The sequence below is a fragment of the Hypanus sabinus genome, chromosome 10 (assembly GCF_030144855.1).
Source record: "Hypanus sabinus isolate sHypSab1 chromosome 10, sHypSab1.hap1, whole genome shotgun sequence".
NCBI lineage: Eukaryota > Metazoa > Chordata > Chondrichthyes > Myliobatiformes > Dasyatidae > Hypanus > Hypanus sabinus.
This window is the reverse complement of record NC_082715.1, coordinates 144022833-144049748: the sequence shown is the minus strand read 5'-3', so window position 1 is coordinate 144049748 and position 26916 is coordinate 144022833. Positions and strand designations below refer to the sequence as shown.

The 26916-nt window shown below is 44.7% G+C and overlaps 1 protein-coding gene across 1 annotated transcript in view; it reads left to right on the top strand.

Annotated features, from left to right (window-relative positions):
- The window catches only part of LOC132401195 (sialate:O-sulfotransferase 2-like), a 470540-nt gene extending 451550 nt beyond the window's left edge, over positions 1 to 18990 (top strand). Inside the window, exons 10-11 of the mRNA XM_059983174.1 lie at positions 10188 to 10548; positions 14987 to 18990. Of these exons, the coding sequence (XP_059839157.1) occupies positions 10188 to 10540 (353 nt within the window). The 3' untranslated portion in view covers positions 10541 to 10548; positions 14987 to 18990. The remainder of the gene's footprint in view (positions 1 to 10187; positions 10549 to 14986) is intronic.
- The last annotated feature ends 7926 nt before the right edge of the window (positions 18991 to 26916 follow it).

The window sequence follows — 26916 nt, the reverse complement described above, 5'->3', positions numbered from 1 at the left end:
AAACATCCTTGTCCCTCCATTATCTACACTTTCTTTATTATTTACATGATTTGTCTTCTTGTGCACATCGGTTGCTTGTCAGTTTTTGTTATTAAGAGATTTTCATAAATTCTAATGTATTTCTGTATTTTTCTGTTAATACATGCAAGAAAATGAATCTCAAGGTAATATGTGGTGACATATACGTATTTGATAATAAATTTGCTTTGAATTTTGAACTTTGAACATTCATGTCCCGACCTGCCTGCACATCTCCTTTGAACTTTCTCCCTCTCACCTTAAATGCGTGCCCTGTAGTATTAGAAACTTCAACCCTGGGAGAAGGATATCGGCTCTCTACGTTACCTATGCCTCTCATTATCTTGTAAACTTCTGACAGATCTCCCCTCAGCCTCCATCTCTTCAGTTTGTACAACCTCCCCCTCCAGTCCAGACAGCATCACAGTAACCTCCTCTGCACCCACTCCGTAACCTCCTCATCCGCCCTGAAAGGGCAACAGAAATGAATGCAATACCTCACATGCAGCCTGACCAGAGATTCATACTTGCTTTAAGCTTCTGAAGGTTGACGGGGTGGGGGTGGAGAGCTCTGTGTAATTTCAGCTGCATTACAAAGAAAGGCTTTGCAGGTGAGATACACTGAATATGGTGACTTTAGTATAAAAGTACACTTTGTGATCTAGTGTTTTCAGCATTGCAATAAAACTGAAATGTGTGTTTGAAGTGGGAGCCTACAGTCAGTGATCACTTTATTAGGTAGTCCTGTACAACTGCTCATCATCAGCCAATCATGTGGCAGTAACAATGCATGCCACTGGCCAGTGGTGTAGTGACATCCACACCGGACTTCGAGGCGAGTGGCCCCGCATTTCAATCCGGCCGACTCCTTGCGTGCTTTCCAACGTGCGGGATTGAGCGTCAAGCAAGCAAAGGTTCAAGAGCTAGGTACTGTTAGAGCTCTAGAAAATGACAAGGGCGCCAAGAAGGAGCTCAAGAATGAAATTAGGAGACCTAGAAGGGGCCATGAGAAAGTCTTGGTGGGCAGGATTAAGGAAAGCCCCAGGGCATACAAGAGAATGAGCCATGTGAGAATAGGACAAATCAGGGGCAATAGTGGAAACGTAGGCCTGGAGTTGGAGGAGATAGTGGAGGAACTTAATTAATACTTTGCTTCAGTGTTCACCAGGGAAAAGGACTTTGGCAATTGTGGAGATAACTTACAGCAGACTGAAATGCTTGAGCATAGAGACATTAAGAAAGAAGATGTGCTGGAGCTTTTGAAAAGCATTAAGTTAGGCAAGTCACCAGGTCCAGATGAAATATAACCCAGGCTACTGTAGGAAGCAAGAGAGGAAATTGTTGAGCTTCTGGCAATGATCTTTGCATTATCAATAGGGGTGGGAGAGGTACCAGAGAATTGGAGGGTTGCAAATATTGTTCCCTGTTCAAGAAAGGGAGTAGAGATAACCCATGAAGTAATAGACTAGTGAGACTTACTTCAGTAGTGGGCAAGTTGTTGGAGAAGATCTTGAGAGGAAAGTTTTATGAGCATTTGGAGAGACATAATCATAATAGGGATAGTCAATGCAGCTTTGTCAAGGGCAGGTTGTGCCTTATGAGCCTGTCTGAATTCTGTGAGGATGTAACAAAACACATTGATGAAGGTAGAGCAGGGGATGTAGTGTATATGGATTTCAGTAAGGCATTTGATAAGGTTCCCCATTCAAAGCTCATTCAGAAACTAAGGAAGCATAGAATACAAAATTGGCTTGCCCACAGAAGGCAAAGAGAGAGTGCAGAGGAGATTTACGAGGATGTTGCCTGGATTGGAGAGTGTGCCTCATGAGAATAGGTTGAGTGAACTTGGCCTTTTCTCCTCGGAGGTCAGAGGTGACCTGAAGGAGGTGTATAAGATGATGAGAGGCATTGATCATGTGGATAGTCAGAGGCTTTTACCCAGGGCTGAAATGTCTAGCACAAGGGGGCATAGTTTTAAGGTGCTTGGAAGTAGGTATACGGGGGCATGTCGGAGGTAGGTTTTCACACAGAGAGTGGTGGGTGAGTGGATTGCACTAATACTGATGGTGGTAGAGGTGGACACAATTGGTACATGGAGCTTAGAAAAATAGAGGACTATGTGGTGGGGAAATTCTAGGCAGTTTCTAGAGTAGGTTACATGGTCAGCACCACATTGTGGGCTGAATGGCCTGTACTGTGCTGTAGGTTTCTACGATTCTACATAAAAAACAGTCAAACGCTAAAGAATTAGTATCAGCTGTAAAATCACCAGCGTATGTCGTGAAATTTGTTAACTTAGCAGCAGCAGTTCAAAGCAATAAATGATAATATTGTAGCAATGTACTACATACAGAGCTAGAGACGACACACAGTCGGTAAATCGTTTCGAGACTAGTTTATTCAAACTTCGCAGCGCTGGCATTTAATCCTTAGCGCCTGCCCTCTCTGGGCGGAAATGACGTCAGAGGTGCATTACCAACGTCTCCCCCCACGCTCTGGCTATTTGTGAGCCGGTTCGCCTGCGCAGAAAGTGGATTGCCACAATATAGGAAGAAAAATAAATAAATAACCAAGTAAATCAATTACAGTGAGTATATATATGTATATTGAATAGTTTAAAATAGTGCAAAAAAAGAAATAATGTATACTTTAAAAGTGAGGTAGTGTTCATGGGCTCAACGTCCATTTAGGAATCGGATGGCGGGGGGAAGAACCACTGAGTGTCTGCCTTCAGACTTCTGTACCTCCCTCTTAACAGTAACAATGAGCAGAGGGTATTCCCTAAGTGATAGGGGTCCTCAGTAATGGATGTCACTTTCTGAGGCACCACTCCTTGAAGGTGTCTTGGACTCTATGGAGGGCCGTACTCAAGGTGGAGTGGACTAATTTGACAACTTTCTGCAGTTTCATTTGGTCCTGCACAGTAGATCCCCCAAACCAGACAGCAATGCTGTCTGCCGTCAGAATGCTCTCCACGGTACATCGAGAAGATTTTGAGTATTTACATTGACAAACCAAATATATTCAAACTCCTAATGAAATATAACTGCTGTCTTGCCTTCTTTATAGCTGCATGGATAATGTTGGGACCAGGTTAGATCCTCAGAGATCTTGACATCCAGGAACTCTTTCCACTTCTAATCTCTCTATGAGAATTCGTATGTGTTCCCTTGTCTTACCCTTCCTGAAGTCCACAATCAGCTCTTTCAACTTACTGACATTAAGTACAAGGTTATTGTTGTGACACCACTCAACTAGCTGGGACATCTTGCTCCTGTACACCCTCTCATCTCCATCTGAGATTCTACCAACAACCGTTGTTATTAACCAATTTATAGATGGCATTTGAGGTATGCCCAGCGACACAGTCATAGTTATAGAGAGAGTAGAGCAGTGGGCTGAGCACACACCCCAGAGATGTACCAGTGTTGATCGTCAGCAGGAGGAGATATTATCACCAATTTGCACAGATTGTGATCTTCTGGTTAAGAAGTCGAGGATCCAATTGCATAGGGAGGTACAGAGGCCCAGGTTATAAAGCTTGTTGATCTGACTGTGGGAATAATGGAGTTAAACACTGAGCTATAGTCAATGTACAGCATCCTGACATACCGTAGGTGTTTGTATTGTCCAGGTGTGAAGAGCTATTGAAATTGCACCTGCAGTTGACCTATTGTGACGATAGGCAAGGTCCAGGTCCTTGCTGAGGCAGGAGTTCATTCTAGTCATGACCAACCTCTCGAAGCAGTTCATCACTGTCGGTCTGAGTGCTACTGGGTGATAGTCATCAAGGCAGCTCCTGCTACCTTCCTCAGGCACTGGAATAATTGTTCCCTTTTTGAAGCAGGTGGGGTCTTCAGACTGTGGCAGTGAGAGTTTGAAAATGTCCTGAAATCCTGCCAGTTGGTTGACACAAGTTTTCGGAGCCTCTGGGACCTGCCGCCTTGCGAGGGTCCACCCTCCTGAAAGACAGCCTAACGTCGGTCTCTGAGACAGAGGTCACAGGCTCACCGGGTGCTGCAGGGATCCTCAGATCTTCCCCCTTTCAGAGGTGCAGTTTAAGTATCTCAAAAACTGCTCTTCTCCTTGGATTTTCATGCACAATCATCTCTAGAGTTTACAGGGATGGTGCGATGACCAAAGTGAGCAGCAGTCCTGTGGGCTAAAGCCCCTTGTTAATGAGAGAGGTCAGAGGAGATTGGCCAGACTGGGTCATGTTTTGTCTGTGGGAATGCTGATAGATTTAAAGCTCCACCAAGCAGCCCATGCCCGAGTTAATGTGACAAACAGAACAAAGAAAGAAAATTGTTACTGTTTCTGTTACTGCAAGGATTCCTTGTTGCGTTGCAACGCCTGGAAGCTGATTTGAGCTCTCATGACACGCCAGTCTCACTTCTGAATCACTTATATTTACACAATCATTTTCTAGTGGGCATTCACTAGTAGATACAAAGAAACACAACAGAACGAATGAAAAACTACAGACAAGGATTGAGCCTGTGCATTCTGACTAGTGATCAGACGATTAGAGGTTCGACTCCCACCTGTCCCACTGACCTCCTTTGCCCACTCTTTGGGGCAGCATGGTAGTGTAGTGGTTAGCGAAATGCTTTAGAGTACAGGTGACTGGGGTTCAATTGTCACCACTGCCTGTAGGGAGCTTGTCCTTAATCCCCGTGACAACGTGGGTTTCCTCTGGGTGCTCCAGTTTCCAAAGTTGAACCGGTGGTAGGTTAAATGGTCATTGTAAATTGTCCTGTGATTAGGCTGGGGTTAAATCAAGAGTTGCTGGCCAACATGGTTCGAAGGGCCGGAAGGACCTGTTCTGTAGTGTATCTCAATAAATAAAGTGCAAAAGAAGACAAATTGGAATCAACAAAATAGTAAATAACTAAACAAAATTTTGAACATGTGTTGGAGCCCTTGAAAGTAGGTTGTGGAATCAGTTCAGTGTTGAGGTGAGTGAAGTTATCCACACTGGTTCAGGAGCTTGATTGTTGTAGGGTAATAACTGCTCCTGATCATGGTGGTGTGGAACTTAAGGCTCCTGTACCTCCTCCCCAACTGCAGCAGCGGAAGAGAGCATGGACTGGATGGTCCTTGATGATGGATGCTGAGACTCGTAGATCTGCTCAAGGGTGGGGAGAGCTTTTCCCGTGACGTACTGGAGTGTAACCACGACTTTTTGTAGGGAATTTCTGTTCTTGGGCATTGGCTTTTCCATACCAGGCCATACTCTCCCCTGTGCATCTATAGAAGTTTGTCAGAGTTGTAGATGGCATGCCAAATCTGTGCAATTTGTTTTAGAAAGTTGGAGCACTGCCATACCTTCTTTGTAATGGCACTTACACGCTGGTCCCAGGACAGGTCCTCTGAAATGATAACTCCATATAATTTTTTTGTTTATTTGCACTGTGCTGGTTGTTGGCGCAGATGATGCATCTCACCTTATGTTTCAATGTACTTGTGACAAATAAAGCTAATCTTTATGTATCATCTAAGCAGATCAGACCATGCATAAGCACATCGAGGTAGTCCAAAGGGAACAGTATGCAGAGTACACTGTTGAAAGCAGAATTCAGCCAACGTAGAAATAGGAGAGAAAGAAGAGGGACAAATCCAGAGAGTAGGCTGAGGCAACTGAAAATGCAGATGAAAAATATTCAAGTGACTAAAGGCTGCACTGGGAAAGAGGCCAGAATTAGATGAGGCTGGAGATCTCAGAGGGTTTTTGAGCTGGAAGTCACAGAGGCAAGAGAGTCTGAAGAGCTGGAGAGGTCAGATGGTTGAAATCGCCAAGGATGATGATGATGATAAGTTGCTTGATATAGAGGAACCGGATGAAATCATCCTCGTGGGAAAACAGGTTTTGTATTTGTGTAGAGAACAAGAATTCTTTCAGAAGAATGAAACCAAATGAGGTATTGAAAGGACCAGAAGGTTGCCAAAGGTTAGATGGTCAGAGCAACAATTGGGTTACACTGCACTGGGTGACGAAAGCATTCATTAACCAGCCGTTGAGATTCTGTCACAGGGGAAAATCGATGGAGCACGGCTGAATAGAGCTCAGAGACATCAAAGTGAACAGACATTCCAGTGATGGGTGAACTGCAGGCAGAGTCCACAGGGAGGGAAGATGAGCAATTGTCCATTCACACAGAGTATCGCTGTTGGTGTCTTTCCTATCAATGGAATGAAAAGTCAAAGTAGATCATGAAGGCGATGCTCAGGGTGGAAACAGTTGTAAGGACAAGAAGACAAATGAGGGAAGTTTTTTTGAAAGTTAAACCAATCTGAAAGAATTGTTTTGTCCCCAAACAATCTCTGTAGGAATGAAAAGAGAAAGGAAACCATGAGCTGTTTGGCTTGTTTAGAATATTGTTCTTGAAATTCCATTTACAGTTTTAACTTTTGCAGAACATGCCGTGCTTAATATCATGTTACAGTGGCAGTGGCTACTTTATGAGGTGCATCTGTACAACTGCTCATTAATGTGAACATCTGATCAACCAATCATGTGGCAGCAACTCAATGTATAAAAACATGTAGACATGACATGATCAAGAGGGTCAGTTGTTGTTCAGACCAGACGTCAGATTGGGGAAGAAATGTGATCTAAATGACTTTGATTGTTGGTGCCAGACGGGGTGGCTTGAGGATCTCAGAAATCACTGAAATTCTGGGGTTTTCACACACATTGGTCTCTATTGTTTTACAGGGAATGGTGCAAAAAACAAACAAAAAAAAGCTTCTAGTGAGTAGTGGATTTGTGGGCAAAAGAGAATGCTGACAGGAAGGCAAACCTTGAAGTGGATGGGCTGCAGCAGCAGAAGACCAGGACCATACACGCATAAAGTGGCCAGTGAGCGTAGGTGCAAGTTTAGTGTTAATGGGCAACTATTGAAGCTCCCATTGGCACTTTGATGTTGTATGCCCACAGCAAATGTACAGTATCTGCTACACAGACAATAAAGAAAGTACTTAACACAAAGAACTGTGGAGAATCTGACACAGTAAGCCTTTTAAGTTTGTTGATATATTTATGTGTTGAATTGGAAAAGACGTGTTGGCAGAGAGATTACTTTCAGTTCCAGTGCCAGTCCCATGCCTTTGATGCTAAGATATAACAAAAGGTTGGGTTTGGATTAAAATTTCTTCATTTAGAGATCATGATAGGATGCATCCCAATCTGTAAGGGACATGTGATTCATTTACTCAAAGACGATAGAACATCTGCTGTTGAGACAAAGTGGTTTCCCAAACCAACCATTTTCTCATCCAAGTGAGATTGACTAGATTGTGACGTATGGGATCATATTGACATGGCTGGCTTTGCTCATAGCCAGTGTGTAGCGAGTCCTGGCATGTTCCTGTGGCAGCAGATTTCCACCTCAGTGACATTTACAATACTCGAGTGATACGTATCACACCACCTCGGTGACATTTATAATACTCGAGTGATACATATCACACCACCTCGGTGACATTTACAATACTCGAGTGACACGTATCACTCCACCTCAGTGACATTTACAATACTCGAGTGATACGTATCACACCACCTCGGTGACATTTACAATACTCGAGTGACACGTATCACTCCACCTCAGTGACATTTACAATACTCGAGTGATACGTATCACTCCACCTCAGTGGCATTTGTACGAGTGAAGAATCAGTATTAGGTTTATTATTACTGTTAAAAGTTGTGATATTTGTTATGCTGTGGCTGAAACACAGTATCTGACATAAAACATTGTTGTAAGGTAAAATAATAAATGAATATATAATTAGTGTGAAAGAGGAAGAGCGACGTTTACGTTAATGGTGATAGTTTGTGAGTTCACGGATGGTTCTGAACTCTCTTTAAGGACTCTCCAGTTCACTTTCTCGGGAGTGTTTATTTGTTTATGGTGAACATTTGCTCAGCTTGTCTTCGTTTGCACAGTAGCCACTCAGCAATGTTTCTGTGCAGTTTATCATGGATTCTGTTGCATTTATTTGCTCTCCTACAAATGCCTGCAAGAAAATGAATCTCAGTGTAGTAATTGGTTTCTTATACCATGTGTAATTTGACAATAAATTTACTTTCAACTTTCAAATCTGATGGCAGAGGGAAAGCAGCTGTTCCTATAACATTGGGTGTGCGTCTTCAGGCTCCTGTACCTTCTCCCTGATGGTGGTAATGAGAAGAGGGCAAGACAGTGAGGGTCCGAAATGATTGATGCTTCCTTCCTGAGGCACTGCCTTTTTGATCCTGTGCATTGGAGCCCCCATCCAAGGCAGTGATGCTGAGAGAGGGAGCAGATGGAATTCCAGCCATGGAACAGAAGTAATAACAGGTGTTGGAAGATCCCAAGCTGAGATGGAAACCATTAAATTGATGGGTCTGAATTAGTTCAAGATAACATTAAGCACAATTTAATTGATCTTGACATTCTATTGCAAGGGCAGGAATGTTCCAGTACATATATTCTAATAGTCATACAGACTTGACTAAGACCCCTGCCTTGTCGTACAGCTCCAGCTGTGTTGCCCCAGCTGTTCCCTTTGACATGACTGAAGTGTCTGCAAAATTGTCACTCTGTTCCATGACATTAGTTTTACGATCTCCTCAGGGCCGTTGTAAAGCAAAGCTTTATGTGCTGTGATTACACAAGGTGGATTGCCCCGAATCTGCTTAATGAAACAGCTTCTGTCTCCGATGGTTCAGTGGGGAGTTAATGGCCAACTCCGGCATCTGCTCTGGTACGTCTGATCACAGAGCAAGGTGTAACACTGGCTCTGTCCCAGCCCACTCCGAGCCAGTCAGCTGTGACACCAAGTTGAGCACAGTTTGTTGGCAACCTTGGCATGGAAAAGAGCAAATGGTTATTTTTAGTTCTGTCACTGGTTTCTCTCTGTTGTTTTATTCAGAATTTCCCTGGGTTATCAACACTCAGTTTACACTCAGTGATCACTGTTTTCGGTACCTTCTGTACCTAATAACGTGGCCGCTGAGTGTGCAGTATGTCTGTTCTGTAGCCCACCCACCTCAAGGTTCACCGTGTTGTGCATTCAGAGATGCTCTTCTGCACACCACTGTTGTAACGGGTGGCTATTTGAGTTAGTCATCTTCTTGTCAGCTTGAACCAATTTGGCCATTCTCCTCTGACCTCTCTCATTAACAAGGCATTTTTACCCAGACAACTGCAGCTCACTGGATGCTTTTTGTTTATCACACTATTCTCTGTAAACTCTAGAGGCTGTTGTGCATGAAAATCCCAAGAGTTCAGCAGCTTTTGAGATACTCAATCCACCAACAATCATTCCACGGTCAAATTCACCTAGATCACATTTCTTTGTCACATTCTGACGTCTGGCATGGACACAACCGAACCGCTTGACCGTCTTTACACATTTTATTCATTGAGTTGCTGCCACATGATTGGCTGATTAGACAACTGCATTAATGAATGTCTATCCATTCCCCTCAGACCTCTCTCATTAATAAGGTGTTTTCACCCACATAAGTCCTGCTCACTAGATTTTTGCACAATCCTCTGTCAACTCTAGAAATGGTTGTGCACGAAAATCCCAGTTTCTGAGACACTCAAACCTCCCTGTCTGGCACCAAAAAAATCATTCCACAGTCAAAGTCACTTAGATCACATTTTTGCCCCATTCTGATGTTTGGCCTGAACAGCTGAACCTCTTGATCATGGCCACATGCTCTTATGCGTTGAGTTGCTGGCATGTGATTGGCTGATTAGATATTTACATTAATGAAGTGTACCTAATAAAGTCGCCACTGAGATTTTGTCATGAAATTTATTGTTTTGTGGCAGCAGTAAAGTGCATAAAATTACAATAAGTTATAAAAAGAAATATTAAAAAATAGATATCTAGTGCAACAATAGAGCAAATAAGGAGGTAGTGTTCATGGGTTCATGATCCATTCAGAAACCTAATAGCAGACAGGAAGAAGCTGTCCCTAAGACATTGAGTTTGTGTTTTCAGGGGTTCTCTGCCTCCTGCCTGATGGTAGCAATGAGAAGAGAGCATGACCTGGATGGTGAGGGCCCTCAGTGATAAGTGCTGCCTTCTCGAACCGTCACCTATTGAAAATGTGTTGTCATGAATTAAACCAAAGCGGTCTTTTATATTTAATGATTTCCTTTGTTCTACAGAATGGCCTGAGTTCGTGAAGAACTACGCACCTTGGTGGGCATCCCACACTCTCGACTGGTTAAAGTACGGCAAGGAAGTCCTTGTGGTCCACTATGAAGATCTGAAGCACGATCTCTTCAACCAGCTGAAAAAGATGGTGTTCATCCTGGGCCTCAGTGTCTCCGACGACAGGCTGCTCTGTGTGGAGAGCCAGAAGGATGGAAACTTCAAACGCTCTGGCCTCAGGAAACTGGAATATGATCCCTACACTCCAGAGATGAGGAAAATGATTGATGCTTTCGTCAAGACTGTAGACGTGGCCCTCAAACTGAGAAACCTAACTGGTGTTCCCGAGGATTACGCCCCCAGATGATTTTGTTGGTAAATGCTTTTGGGACATAGCTGTGTTCTCTCCTTCCCCGGTCGGTACTCTTTCTCCCACAGTGGGTGGCTTCTTTTAATATTCAACAGCTATTAGCTTCCTAGGTGTTTCCAGCATCTAGAGAGAAGTTCACCAGATAGAAACAGCTGAGTGTGTCAGTAACTGTATAGTGTGGTTATGCCAGGAAGCAACCTTTAGGAAGTGGAGTGTTGCCAGGATGGGTGACTGACTGAAGTTCGCCACAATGTGGAAGGAGACATTTGTATGATTTTGGGTTTTCTGACCTGAAGGAGCCGCAGTTTGCCACCATGTCGAAGGAGATATCAGTGTGGTCCATGGACAGTGTAGAAGGAGATATCAGTGTGGTCCATGGGCAGTGTGGAAGGAGATATCAGTGTGGTCCATTGACAGTGTGGAAGGAGATATCAGTGTGGTCCATGGACAGAGTGGAAAGAGATATCAGTGTGACCTGTGGACCTTATCACCTGCAGGAACTCGAGTTTGGTGTGGTGTGGAAGGAGATATCAGTGTGATCTATGGACAGTGTGGAAGGAGATATCAGTGTGACTCGTGGACAGTTTGGAGGAGATATCAGTATGGTCCATGGACAGTGCGGAAGGAGATATCAGTGTGGTCCATGGACAGTGTTGAAGGAGATATCAGTGTGGTCAATGGACAGTGTGGAAGGAGATATCAGTGTCGTCCATGGGCAGTGTGGAAGGAGATATCAGTGTCGTCCATGGGCAGTGTGGAAGGAGATATCAGTGTAGTCCATGGACAGTGTGGAAGGAGATATCAGTGTAGTCCATGGACAGTGTGGAAGGAGATATCAGTGTGGTCCATGGACAGTATGGAAGGATATATCAGTGTGGTCCATGGGCAGTGTGGAAGGAGATATCAGTGTGGTCCATGGACAGTGTGGAAGGAGATATCAGTGTGGTCCATGGACAGTGTGGAAGGAGATATCAGTGTGGTCCATGGGCAGTGTGGAAGGAGATATCAGTGTGGTCCATGGACAGTGTGGAAGGAGATATCAGTGTGGTCCATGGACAGTGTGGAAGGAGATATCAGTGTGGTCCATGGGCAGTGTGGAAGGAGATATCAGTGTGATCCATGGGCAGTGTGGAAGGAGATATCAGTGTGGTCCATGGGCAGTGTGGAAGGAGATATCAGTGTGGTCCATGGACAGTGTGGAAGGAGATATCAGTGTGACCCGTGGACGGTGTGGAAGGAGATATCAGTGTGGTCCATGGGCAGTGCAGAAGGAGATATCAGTGTGGTCCATGGACAGTGTGGAAGGAGATATCAGTGTGACCCGTGGACAGTGTGGAAGGAGAAATCAGAGTGGTCCATGGGCAGTGCAGAAGGAGGTATCAGTGTGGTCCATGGACAGTGTGGAAGGAGATATCAGTGTGGTCCATGGACAGTGTGGAAGGAGAAATCAGGGTGGTCCATGGGCAGTGCAGAAGGAGGTATCAGAGTTGTCCATGGGCAGTGTGGAAGGAGATATCAGAGTGGTCCATGGGCAGTGCAGAAGGAGGTATCAGTGTGGTCCATGGACAGTGTGGAAGGAGAAATCAGGGTGGTCCATGGGCTTTGTGACATTCTGAAACTGGACTTAGACCTTTGCCTCTGTTTTTAATGCTGTTCTTGGACTGTCAAATTTGGAGCTGAGTTGCAGAGAAAAGTGGCGACTCTGATTGGTTGGAATGAACATGGGCAGGAACCAGCCAAGAGCCTTTTACCAAGGAGGGGTGGGAAGAGAAGGGGCAAGTTGAGGGAAAGCATGTACTTATTAATGTCAACCAACACCCACCCATCTGGATCACACCACAACAGGCAACCCGTGGTTTATCAGGTGCAAACCTATCCCGCTTTGATTGAGAACACAGTCACTGTCTTGCTCTTCCACACCTTCCTCAAAATCTGAATTGATTATGGGCTGTTGTTTAGAGTTCAGCCTGGCAAATTCATTCACTAAGAACATCTGGGATGATCAACATACTTAACATGACAGGACATCACAGGCTGTTTCCTGCGCCTTTCAGAAACGATCAACCACTGCCTGCCAAACGGTGGTGACTCATGTTAGAATGAAATCAGTGTATTTTATAGACATGGCGGCAGATCTTACCTCACTAATATGATGCAGATCCTTTGTTGGGGGAAGAGAGGTGGGGGGAGGGGGGAGAGAGAGAGTGGGGAGGGAGAGAAAGAAAGAGAGAGAAAGAGAATGCAAGTGAAACAGAAAGAGAGGAGAGAAAACTTTGATATAATTGGGGTCAATTATTTACATTAGGTAACTGAATAAAACACTCATTTCCGTGCGATTTTCTTTGAGAAGCTACATGAATGGATTAGGAAAGTAATTAAATTTGAACTAGATAAAACTACAGATAAATTGAAAGGACAGGGGACGAAATGGACTCCTGCTGTGCTGTCATTTTTTTTCAAAGCTAAAAATGCTCATTTGAGATCCACTAATGAACAGTTTTGTGTTATAATTTAGTTGGGTTTGCAGAATAAATGGCTTAGCACTGCCGCGCTGAGTACTGGATTTAGATTTCCAGCACTTGGATTGATCTTCCACCTCTTCCTAAGCAACCGGTAACTCAGAAACTGTTCAGCTTTGCACTGACGACCTGCTAATAGATGCTATCTGTGCCGAACTAGCAGAGGAAACGTTCAGTTTGTTGTTTCATACACCAGGGTACAATGAACTTCCTGGCCCATGTGAAACTGACAGTTACACATGGGAATGACAATTTCAACAATACGTACACTGACAAACACAAATCAAGATGGTGCAAAGTACAGCGGTACAAACTGAAGTAATGTAGGAATATGGGAGGAAATTAACCTATTGATCTGTAGTCTGCACACCTGCAGATATACTAAAGAAAAGCACGCATGCGGGAGATGGCTTAAATAAATCTATAATAAATAAATAAATGAATAAATGAATGAATGAATGAATGAATGAATGAATGAATGAATGAATAAATAGATAAATAAATAGATAAATAAATAAATAAATAGATAAATAAATAAATAAATAAATAACGAAAGAAAGAAAGAAAGAAAGAAAGAAAGGTCCATATATTAAACTTCCTTGCCCTTTAGATTAATGCAACGAAGAAACCGTATTTGTACAAGACATTGAATTTCCCTTTCATAAACACATATTCCAAATAAACATACCTTAACAATAACAGTTCATTGCAACTTCACAGTTCTAAAGGTTCGGTCTTTTGGGTGGTTCTCTGTTTCTTCCAGGATAGCGCCTGTGGACCTGCATCAGGTTTGGCAGGTGTCTTGTCTAAGATAACACCCTCAATTTCTGGTGGCACATTGCCGTCAGTGACGTGAGCATCACTGAGAGGTAAGTCAGGTGACTATAAAGTGCCCATCTTATTGGATGCAATCAGCTCAGGTGTGTTCTTCGGTTGAGCATCCGGTACCTGGTCCACATGACACCTCTATCTCTAATCTCCAACATCAGTGGGCCAATTCTTGTAGCTGTTCTACCGAGTGTCCACTTGTCTCCTTGGTAATCACCCACCAGGACTTCCTGTCCAATCTCGAAGCTCCTTGCTGCTTCACTTGGCAACTCGTTCAAAGTCCTCCGGAGGTCTGCTTTCAGGAGGTCAATGCGAGATCTCAGATTCCTGCTCATGAACAGCATTGCAGGTGTTTGATTTGTGGTAGTATGAACAAAGTTCAGATACACAAAAAGGAAGTTGTCCGCCTTGAGCTTTAGAAAAATGCCCTCCTTGTCCATCGCTTTAATGGACTTCTTGAAGGTTTGGATAAACCTTTCCACTGACCCATTCGTTGCTGGGTGGTGAGGAGCAGACTTGAAATGCCTGATGCCATTTTTCTTCATGAACAGACGGAATTCTTCGGGCAGGTACTGTGGTCCGTTGTCATTCACAATTTGTGCTGGTAAGCCATTTCTGGTGAAGTTGGCCCCCAGGGTGGAGATAGTCTTTGCTGAGGCGGATGACTTCATTAGTATAGCCTCCGACCATGTCAAATGAGCATCTACAGCAATCAGAAACACAGTTCATGAATGATCCAGCAAAGTCAATATGTACCCTATGCCGTGGTGACGACAACCACTCCCGTGGGTGTAGTGGTACCTGTTGGGGGACATTTTGAAATCTTTAGCATCCCAAACATCTTTTGGCCAAGTCTTCAATCTGTTTATTTATTCCCAGCCACCACACATACTGTAGTTCCGGGTGAGACTCTTCATCTTGACTGCACCCAGGTGTCCTTCACGCAGATTCTCTAACACTTTGGTACGCAGTTTAGAGGGAACCACAATTGAGAACTCTGGAAACATAGGGTTACCTTGAGCTGGCCATCCTTGTATAGTGATTTCACAGACTTTTGACAATGTTGGGTTATTCCTTGTTTCCCTTTGTGTTTCAGAATCTCTTACCGACAACTGGTCCACCAAAGCGATGTGGAACACTTCTGCTGGTGACAGTATGAAGATATTTTCTTCCTCAATTGCCAATAGTGGAAGATGTGACAAGCCATCAGCATTGCTGTGTTGTTTGTTGTCCTTGAACTCTGTCATAAGAGTGGGCTCCTAGGAAAAGTGCCCAAAGTTATAACTAATTAGCAGTCATCACTGAAATTCTCTTCCTGGGATTGAAAATGGACACAAGAGGCTGGTGATCTGTTACTAGTGGTGGAACTTCTTTATTCTCCATTCTAGAATAAGGGCCTACATTGCAACGAGAGTGAGAAAAATGTACATGCATAGACAACAGATTAATTCATAGTGCTAAGGAACAGTGCAGAGAAATTGAACCAGGGCCACTAGAGCTGTAATAATTACGCCAACTGCTGCTCCGATGTGCCGCCTCTAATCCCTTGTTTGGATGAGATGAAACAAGGGTATCGAGTACCATGGTGATCATTTCTGATGGTTATTGTCCCCACTCATTTGCCAGTATCCCAAGAATTAATCCTCGGTGAAGGGAATGCAAGGTGGGGAGGAGGTGATGTGGCTGCTGATGTGATCTTGTGGCAGCTGGTGAAAATTTCAAAGGATGAAATGTTGGGTAAAGAGGCTCACAAGGTGGAAGGTGAAGACCAGGGAAACTGCTCAATCTGCTGCGAGGTGGGGTGAGAGTCAAAATACAGAAACAGAGGAGATGTGAGAGTGGACTCCATCAACCACCACAGAAAAGAAGCCACATTTCCTGACAAAGGACATTTCAGATGACCTGGAAAGAAAAGTCCCATACTGAGAGCAGATTTTGCAGAGAATGTGAAATTGAGAGAAAGGGATGTTATCCTTACAAGAGACATAGTGGGAAGAGGTGTGAGAGTCAATGAGTTTGTAGTGGAGCTTGTCTCCTGAGATGGAGACAGAGAGCGTGGGAAGAAGTTCAGTCTAAGAGGCTGTGAGAGTCGGTGTTTATAGTAAATATCAATGGAGAGCTTGTCTCCCAAAATGGAGACAGAGAGTCACAGAGTCATAAAGCACAAAGATCAGGTACCTTTCCATCAGAGATCAGGAAGAGGGAGAGAAGTGTCAGAAATGGTCCACAAGAACTAATGGAAGCTAGTGGTGAAGGTGATAAAATTGATAAATTTTACACTGGTACAGAAGTCAGCCATCAGTACAGTGATCAATGTAGGAAATTGCTCATAATGTAAAGGTTTTTTGGAAATGACATGTTCCCACCACTTCTTGAAAATATATCGAATGTTAAACCCCAGCCCAGTCTGCTTTCATCAATTAAGTGTGATATTCTCAAAAGCGGCAGGATTTCACTGTGTCAGATTTGCTGTATTCTTGATGCTGTTACACACAGGTTATGGCGTGATCTTGGTGGGATGGCCAGGGAAAATTAAGACCTTTTATGTTAGAAACCATCTCTACACAGTAAATACAAGATATATAAAAAAAACACGACAGCACACAGGAGTTCAATTTCAGAGTAATGCTAGTCTTGTTCATCAGTAAAATTCCTTTGTCAAAGAAGTGAGTCTTTCCCAGAATTCACCACTGTTGTCAAGGGCAACTGGAAAGAGGAATGGTATTTCCTGAGGAATTGGTGATCAAAGTAAAGAGAAACTTGAATCTTGTTTATAACTAATAATTCTAGTTTCCATGGGTAGCAAGGTAGTGGAACTAGAAATTTTGATTAAAAGTAATCAATATATCGAGTAGGTCTGGCCAACAGAAAACATCCAATTTGGACAAAAGGACTGTGGGTTTGGAAGGTGTTGCCAATGAAGTGTAGAATAATAATTCCTCTGCTTGTTGCTTGTAGCGATTGCTTGGAGACATTCATGATGGTTATTTTGCTGACAATATTCCTGGAACTGTGAATGTGCTGGATAAGAAGGTGGTAATCAGAGATATCCCAATCTCTCTTATAACTGCTTTGACTCAAGGGTGTGGGGGACCCTATGTTTGTGTTCTCAGACACAAGCACACCTTCAATTTTATAGACTTTGCATGTCAAAGTCAAAGCCAGGTTTATTGTTACAAGCACAAGGCCATGTATGAACAATGAAAAACTTGCCACAACATCAGATTCAAGCTGAATTGTCACTCAACCATCCATGAATGCTGGTGAATATCACCAAAGGAGACCAGATCAAGGTGCTAAACACGTTGCCAAGTCACACACAAGAACACACACTCAGAATAAGAGCACCAATGTCCTCCCCCCACCCCCCCCGCGACATGATGCCCAGTCCTCACACATACATCAACACAGAATATCAGTAAAATACAACGAGGCAGAATGAGCATGTATATCGTGCAGACCAGCTCACCAAGATCATCTGACCACCCGCCCAGTGACATGGCCCAGTTCTCACCCCGACGCCTGACTCCGCTTGGTGAATCTGCGGATTTGAGGCACAGTCCTCACATATACAAGCACATATAGAATATTAGTCAAAATACAACGCAAAGTATGTATATAGTCCAGATCTCCCAGCCCACCAATTTAATATGTCGACCCACCCCAACACCAGACGCCCAGTGGGCGACACCATGGCTTAAAGGCCCAATCCTCGCATATACAGGTTCATAAAGAATATCAGTAAAACACACCCAGAAAACATAGTCCAGGCCCCTCAGTCCAATTTCAATCTTCAGTCGACCACAACTGCGCTATGTCGTCCCCGGTCGAGCACGACAGCTGGGACGCCTCCTCCCGCAGCGGCTGAAAAGCAAGCGACCCGCAGCTTGAGGCCTGAGTCTATTGGTGCCGCCAAAATAAAATCTGTAGTCGGCCACAACAGAGCTCGTCTTCTTCCGAGAGAAACCAAACCCTGGGAAGGCAGCTCCGACTCTGTTCTGGATGCTGCCCCTGGTGAAGTCTGCTCACTGCAGTGGCTGCAAACAGCTGACACCGTGGTTCCAGGCCTAGTCCCCGCTGTGAGCCGAGGCCAGAGAGAGAGAGAGAGAAAGCTTCCCCCACTCCCGCCACCATCCACACCCTCTCTCATCCAATAAGTCAGAGAATCAAACTCACGGCTTTCCAGATTAACAACGTCCAAAGGGGTCTTGAGATCATGAGAGAAACGACCGTGATGGCCACTCGCTGTTTGTAAACAGCATTCATGAGAGAAAACAAATTATACTCAACCTCTACAAGAAATTACACGATTAGAACCAAAATAGTCCATCTGACTATAAAGTGATCGTAGTGTCATTGTGTTGTTGTACTGATTAGGGTTGTACGGGTTGGAATCATTGAAGGGAATTAACTGTTCCTGACCCTGGCGAAGTGGGACTTAAGGCGTCTGTACCTCCTGCCCGATGGTAGCTGTGAGAAGATGGCATAGCCTGGACGGTGGGGACCTTTGATGTTGGGTGTTGCCTTCTTGACTTAGAGCCTCCTGTAGATATCACCGATGGGGAGGGATGTATCCGACAGTGCCAACTACCTGCAGCTTCTCACATTCCTGCACAGTTGAATTGCCGTACTACAACATGATGCAGCCATTCAGGAAACTCTTAACAGTAGAGTATCATCGTGCTTCGATAACATTGTCCATTTTGGGCTGAATATTGAGTGAGTCCTCCCTGCCCCTCTTTCCCATTCACTCAAGTGCGTGCTTGGACTGAACTTTCAAAAAGTGCCGTAAATCTGAAATTAAGGAAACTTCCAGACATGGTACAGAGGACAGAATTTCCACTCTATATTGTAGAATTTACCTTCTCAAACTTTGGATTGTTTCTCAGTTTTAGACTAATAACATTTATTAGAATAATCGGGTAACAATAAGACAAAATAATAATAACAAGATTAATAATAAGAGTAATTAGCCACCCACTTCCCTCCAGGAATTAATAAAAATAAGCTCTCTTGGGAGCAGGAAAAAAAAAGGAGAGTCATCACAAGTTGGTGAAACTTTATCTTTCAACACTCTTAATCAAAATGCTGCAGTGGGAATTAGTAGCCATTTGGCTGTTGGTTGAATATCATACGTAGAGACAGCCAGTTGTTCACGGAAACAGGACCTTGAGCCTAACTGGTCCATGCCGTCCACAGCACCCTCCATACTGGTCCCCGTGGTTTGCATTTGGTCCATATCCCTCCATCTACCTTTCTAAATGCCCCATCCATCACCAGTAAAGTCCTCCCCACCGTTGAACACATTGACACAGAACAGAGTCAAAGCAAAGCAACTTCCATCATCAAGGACCCCCACCACTCAGACCCAGCTGTCTTGTCACTGCTGCCACCAGGAAGAAGGTACAGGAGCCTCAGGACCCACACCACCAGGTTCAGGAACAGTTTTGCCCCTCAGCCATCAGGATTTTGAACCAGAGGGGATAACTTCACTCGTCCCATCACTGAGCTGTTCCCACAACCTATGAACTCACTTTCATTTACTCTTCATCTCATCTTATCAATATTTATTGCTTATTTATTTATTCTTTTATATTTGCAGTTTGTTGTATTTTTGTCCCGTTGGGTGCAGTGTTTCATTGATTCTAATGTACATCTTGGATTTACTGAGGATGATCACAAGAAAATGAATCTCAGGGTTGTATATGATCATATATATGTAATTTGATAATAAATATACTTTGAACTTTGAATGTTGCAATGGACCTTGCCTCAATCATTTCCTCTGGCAGCACATTCCATGCCTTGTTGCCTCGTTGTGAAGAAGTTACCTCTCAAGACTATTTCAAATATCTCCACTCTTTTCTAGTATCTTATTTTGAGGAAGAAACAGTTTGCTGGCTGTCCAGTTGTCTTTGAGAAGATGGGACACTGTGATGATGGTCATGCCAACTGACCAATGGAGATAGAGAGAAGGGGTGGGGAAAGTTAAGAGAGGAACCAATAGGATAGGACTTCTTGCAATCAATCAGGCAGAATAGCAACCCCAAGGCCCTAAAATACCAGCAAAAGCAAACATGTTGAAAATATTTTTGACAAAAGTTATTTTGACTTGGTGATGCATGGAACAATCCTCAAGACAGATGGTATTTGCAAGGCAATATATTTATTTAAATGTTGAAACTCCAAGTTGTTACTGCAAAACTCTAACATTTTTGGGAAGCAAACAGACCACAGACTCTGTTGCTTCAATGGGGTTAAAATAGAAATACTGGACAAAATAGAAGTGAACTGCTTAGGGAAATGTTATCCAGGACTTTACAAATGACTGAAGTGCAAGTAATCAGGTACAACGGGTTAATTTGGATAAATAACCCACACATAGCCTCTGATTTTCCTTTCATCCATGCACCTATCTAAGAATCTCTTGAATGCCCTGAACGTATCTGCCTCTAGCACTACCCACATCCACCTGTGCTTCACCCCACGGCTGCTTGCTCTCACTCATTCCTCGCCGAGTTGCCCCTTCGCTCTGCCCTTTTCTGCCCCTGGTTCAAGTGACATGATCTGCCAGAGGAACTCCTGAGACAATTCCCCTACCCTGCCGAGTGTGGACCCACATCCCTGCTGCCTCTGTGTCCTCACAGTTCTCACTTGCTTCACTCTGCTCTCTCAGACAGATCAGGCCTCTCCCTGCCTGCACTTCCTCAGGTACACAATAGCGCAGTGGTTAGCGTAATGCTCTGCAACACCAGCTGTAAGATCGGGATACAATCCCACCGCTGTCTGCAAGGAATTTATACGAACTCCCGGTGGGTTTCCTGGGTGTCCCACTTCCCTGCCACATTCCAAAGACGTACGGGATAGAGTTGGTGAGTTGTGGGCATGCTATGTTGGTACTGGAAGCATGGAGACACTTGCAGGCTGCCCCCAGTCCAGCCTCGGACTGTGCTGGCCGTTGATACAAACAATGCAGTTCACTGTGTGTTTCGATGTCCACGTGAAAAACAAAGCTAAACTTTACCTTCCACGGTGCACTCCTACTCATTCCAGTCTCCTTGCTTCACCCCACAGCTCATCACCAGCGCCCATTCCTTGCTTAGTTACCTCTTTGCCCCGTCCATCCCTATCCCTGCTACCTCAAATCCCTCCTTCCATACACCAGATCCCACAAACCTCCCTGACACTAACCAGCCAATCTCTGAATTCTTCTCTTCAACCCCTCAGTGATAATACATACCTCCTTAGCTGTGCAGTCTCTCCTCCCAGACCCAGTGCTTTCCCCGGTCTGTATCAGTGGCAGAACCCCCCGAGCTCTTGCAGCAAGACGGAGACCAAAGAGGATCTGCAGATGCTGTAAACCTTGTGCAACACACAAAGAGCTGGAGGAACTCTGCAGCTCAGGCAGCATCTGTGGAGGGAAACAGTCACTGTTCCAGGCCAACACCGATAGATCCTTTCTCCTTCAGCCCTTCACACCTTCTGCCTATAAGCTCCCAGCTTCTCACATCCTTTCCACAACTTCCCTACCCAGCCACCTTCCCCCCCAATTGATCTCACCTATCAGCTATCAGTTTATACCCTTTCTACTCACCCCACCTACTTATTCTGGCTTCTGCCCCCTTCCTTTCCTGTCCTGATGAAGGGTCTTGGCCCGAAACATCGATTGTTTATTCCTCTCCATTGATGCTGCCTGACCTGCTGAGTTCCTCCAGCATTTTGTGTGTGTTGCATCTGTGGTCCTAGTTGTTTCCACGGTGACCTGTTCTCAATTCTCACTGAAAGGTGCATCACTGAAGGGCGCTGGAGAAGGCTTCCCACACTGGTCTTCATCAGTCATGGCAATGAGTGCAGATGTTGGGATGTCCAAGTGATGGGTGAGGCTGCATTAGGAATGTTGTAAACATGCGAGATTCTGCTGAGGCTGGAAATCCAGGGCAATGTAACACAAAACGCTGGAAGAACTCAGCAGGTCAGGCAGCATCTAGGGAGAGGAAAAGACAGTTGACCCTTTGGACTGAGACCCTTCATCAGGAATGGAAATGAATGAGGAAGAAGCCAGAATGAGGAGGAGGGAGAGGGGAAGGAGGTCAAGCAGGCAGATGATAGGTGAAGCCATGTGAGAGGGGTGGTAGGTGGGATGAAGTGAGAAGCTGGGAGGCAACAGATGGAAAAGGAAAAGAGCAGAAGAAGAGGGAAGGTGATAGTGGAGGAGAGTGAAGGAGGATGGGCACAGAGGGAGGTGATGGGCAGGTGAGGTGAAGGGAAAGGTGTAAGAGGGTTCTGAATCTTGTATTCAGTTTGACCACTCTGATATAGGAAAGATGGGGAGAGTGCAGAGAAGATTTATGATGACTTACTAGAGAGGTTGAACATGCTAGGACATTATTCATTGGAGTCCTGGAAAATGAGAGGTGACCCTATAGAGGTGTATAAAAACATGAGGGGTAAATGCACTCAGTCTTTTACCCGAGGTTTGGGAATCAGGAATGAGAGGACAAAGGTTTAAGGTGAGGGAGGAAAGATCTAACAGGAACTTGAGGGACAGCTTTTCTGTGTATGGAACAAACTGCTAGAGAAAGCAGTTGAGGGAAGTGCAATAATAACAGTTAAAAAGATATTCGGACATGAACAGTACATGGATAGGAGAAGTTTAGAGGGATATCAGCCAAATGCTGGAAAATGGGACAGTCTGTGAACTCCTCTTTTGCCATGATCAGATCACTCTCAGGGTGGAGGAGCAACATCTCATGTTCCTTCTAGGTAGCCTCCAACCTGATGGCACGAACATCGATTTCTCCACCTTCCGGTAAATTTTCCCTCCCCTTGCCCACTTTAATTCTTCACTCGGGCTTCTTATCTCCTCTCCTCATCTGCCGATCACCTCCCTCTGGTGCCCCTCCTCCTTCCCTTTCTCCATGGTTCACTCTCCACTTCTATCAGATTCCTACTTGTCTAACCTTTACCACCCATCATCTCCTAATTCTTTCTTCATCCCCTCCATTTCCCAACCCACCTGGGTCAACCTATCACCTTCTAGTTTGCCCTCCTTCCCGTCTCCAACCCACTTTCTTATTCTGGCATCTTTCCCCTTCCTTTGCAGTCCAGAAGGGTCCTGACCTGCCTGTTTGTTTCCATGGATGCTGCCTGACCTGCGTTCCTCCAGCACTTTGTATGTGCTGCTTGGGACTAGCTTAGATGGGCATTGGTTGGCATTGAATGGTTGGGCTGAAAGGCCTGTTTCAGTGTAATATGGCTTCATGTTAAATAACTTTTCTCATGGTCTATTACTCTGGTGATTGCTCGGAACTCCCCGTTACCATCCCATTACTCCGCAAGGTCTCACCTCAGTGCAGTGTTCCTGGGGCATTCTCTCTGTTAAAATCACAAACATCCTCGGTAATTTCCTTCCAAATAATATTTCCCATTTGGTGGAATTATTCACAGTTTTAGTGTTTTGTGTTGTCAGAATACAACTGACTTGATAACACTCCTCTGTAGGTGTCCCTGAATCATTAAATTAACCATAAATAACATGATGTTCATTATTTTCATGATGACAGGGAGGCTCTGTAGGTTTCATTAGTAACCACAATGTCTCTGCCAGGTTTGTAATGTCCCTGGTATATTTCCTTCACCTTACAAGATGCATTTGCCTGAGGCAGTAACTCTGCTGATAGTGCTGACTCCACCGGCCAGCTGACCAGATCGACACTGAAGTTACACTTCACATGCTGTCCCGTCACAGAAGGTCAGTCGGTTGGACCATTGGGAGGGCAAGGGGAAGCCCCCCACTCGATCCTCTGAAAGCAGACTGGTGAGATGTTGACACAAGAGATGCTGCAGATGCTGGAATGTGGAGCAACAAGAAGTTTCTGGAAGAACTCAGCAAGTTAGGCAATGTCTCTGGAGGGAAATGGACATTCGATGATTTGATTCAATGGGTAACAGCCTGAACATCACCTGTCCATTTTCTTCCACAGATGCTGACTGACCTGCTGAGTTTCTCTGACATCTTGTTTTTTTAATTTGTCAAAGGTTTCTCTTCCCAGCATTAAAATAGATCTGAAATAACTTTGAGGTATCTGCAGGATTTCCTGTGACAATGAAGGTCAGACCATAAGACTATAGGAATGGGAACAGAATAGGAACATGTGCCCATCGAGTCTGCTCTGCCATTCCATCATGCCTGATTCATTATCCCTCACAACCCCTTTCTCCTGCCTTTTTCCTCTGCTTCCCTCAATAATCAGGAACCTATCGACCTCAGCTTTAAATATCCTCAATGACTGTTGCCATCCGTGACAATGAATTCGACAGATTCATCACCCACTGGCTAAAGAAATTCCTCCTCATCTCTCTTCTAAATGGACTTTCTTGTATTATGAGGCTGTGTCCTCTGGTCCTAGACTCCCCCACTACAGGAAACATCCTCTCCACATCCACTCTATCTGTGTCCTCTGGTCCGAGACTCCTCCACTGCAGGAAACATCCTCTCCACACCCACTCTATCTGTGTCCTCTGGTCCGAGACCCCCTCCACTACAGGAAACATCCTCTCCACATCCACTCTATCTGTGTCCTCTGGTCCTAGACTCCCCCACTACAGGAAACATCCTCTCCACACCCACTCTATCTCGGCCTTTCAATATTTGATGGATATCAGGCACAGTAAACTTTGAGTAATCTCTCGTGCTCTCCACAAACAATGTGGAAGGTCCCTCCCACTTCCAGCTGCTTACTGAGATGGTACAATAAAGGACGTTTGGGGGAGATACCGGTCGATATCCAAGGACTACTGACAATGTTCCCTCAGAAGTGCAATGGTTTGGGTTGATGCTGGGGATTTTTCACCCATTGTCCCTTCCATGCTTACAATCATTATGGAACTACTAACCTCGATGGCTCTTTAATCCACCTTGCTATCATTCAAGCTTTGTGCCGCTACATTTGTTTAGTTTCCTCTCATTGACCACGTCTCCCCTCCTGACTTTCTATTTAAAGCAAGCACTGAGGGAGTTGCGGTTTTGGATCTGATGTTCAGTTTTACCAGAGAGCCAAACAGATGTACCTCCGAAGCAAGGCAGCATGAAGGTTAGATCAAGGTTTGACCAAATCCTCAGGAGATTGTTCCAGCACACTCAGTGTTTAAATTCCTCAGCACACTGTGTTCAGGTCACCGACTAGCATGTTGGCTCTGAGTCTCCATCCAGTTTGATGATCTGATCACAGGGACTGAATTCAAACTGGGCAGGTGGATGCAAGTCAGCTGTGATGTGAGTGAACAGCAGAACGAGCTCAGGGGACTGACGGCCTTTCTGTGACCGAGCAGATAAATCCCTCGGCACTGGAGATCCTCAAATGCTCAGTCATGTAAACTGCAATGACTCAGCAGCAACGCAGAATCACGGTTACAACCCAGCATGGAGTTCAGAGTCCCACGTTTAACATCCAACGGTGGTGTGGGCAAAAATATTTGTGTTCAAAGAGAGGGATATCTGTTTTTTATTCAGCTGACAATTCATTACGTCTTTGTGAGAGGCTATTTTATCCAGATTTACTTAAGGCAAAATTGATGGTGAACAATAAGCAGTGTGATCAGAATTGGAATTAACCCTCTCCATCCTTGGGGCGAAGGGAAATAGAATTAACCCTCTCTGTCCCTGGGGTGAAGGGGACTAGAATTAACCCTTTCCATTCCTGTGTCATGGGAAATAGAATTAACCCTATCTGTCCCTGGGGCTATGGGAAACAGAATTAACCCTGTCTGTCCCTGGGGCAATGGGAAATAGAATTAACCCTGTCTGTCCCTGGGGCAATGGGAAATAGAATTAACCCTCTCCATTCCTGTGTGATGGGAAACAGAATTAACCCTCTCTGTCCCTGAGGCAATCAGAAATAGAATTAACCCAGTTCATCCCTGGGTAATAACCCTCCTGGTTGATGGGAAATTGAATTAACTCTCTCCATCCCTCGGTGATGGGAAATAGAATTAACCCTCTCTGTCCCTGGGGCAATGGGAAATAGAATTAACCCTGTCTGTCCCTGGGGCAATGGGAAATAGAATTAACCCTCTCCATTCCTGTGTGATGGGAAACAGAATTAACCCTCTCTATCCCTGAGGCAAAGGGAAATAGAATTAACCCTCTCTGTCCCTGAGGCAATTGGAAATAGAATTAACCCAGTTCATCCCTGGGTAATAACCCTCCTGGTTGATGGGAAATTGAATTAACTCTCTCTATGTTGAAACAGGTTGAGTTGCTTTTGGCAGGGGTTCACACAGACCTGAGTCATTAGCTGGATTTATGGCAGCTAATGGGGTGGGGGCGGGGGGAGACAGAAGAGAACCCACAACATCAGGCAGACCTTCCATCAGTTTGCCGGTGAGTTTCACCACCCACCCCTACCACCCTATTCCACTCGTCCCCTCATCACGACATGCTCATGTGTAAACCTTTGCACCTTTGCATCGTATCAGTCCTCTGCTCTCTGCTAAAACAACAGGAGCTGTTGTTTCCTGTTGCACAGAAAATGATGGAATTAACGGCATAGAAACAGGCCATTCTGCCCAACAATCCTATGCTAGGGTTTATGCCCCATCCCACAAGCAGATCATTTATTTGCCCTTCAAATGCATCTGATTAGTTGTCTCAACTCTCCTTGTGAAACGGAGTTAAGCTTTCTGTCCACTCCCTGGGTAAAGAAGTTTCTCCAGAATTTCCTGTTCAGTTGGAGAGCAGTGGGGCTTGTGTCCCCGGTCTCTCAAACAAGTTTGGTTGGACCCATCAAGCATTCAAATGCCCGTATGGGTCAGTGTTATATAATCGCACTGCGGGGAGGGGGAGGGGGGAACTGGCACTTTGACTCCTTGGATCCTTTCTCAATGCCCTCTTGGCCCTGGCCCCTTCACAAATACAGTGTTACTTTCTGCTCAGAATGAACGTTAAATACTGACTATTCTTTGATCCTCGTTCCATAATAAACTCACAAAGCTATTGAATGGATTGCATTTGATGCAAATGATTGT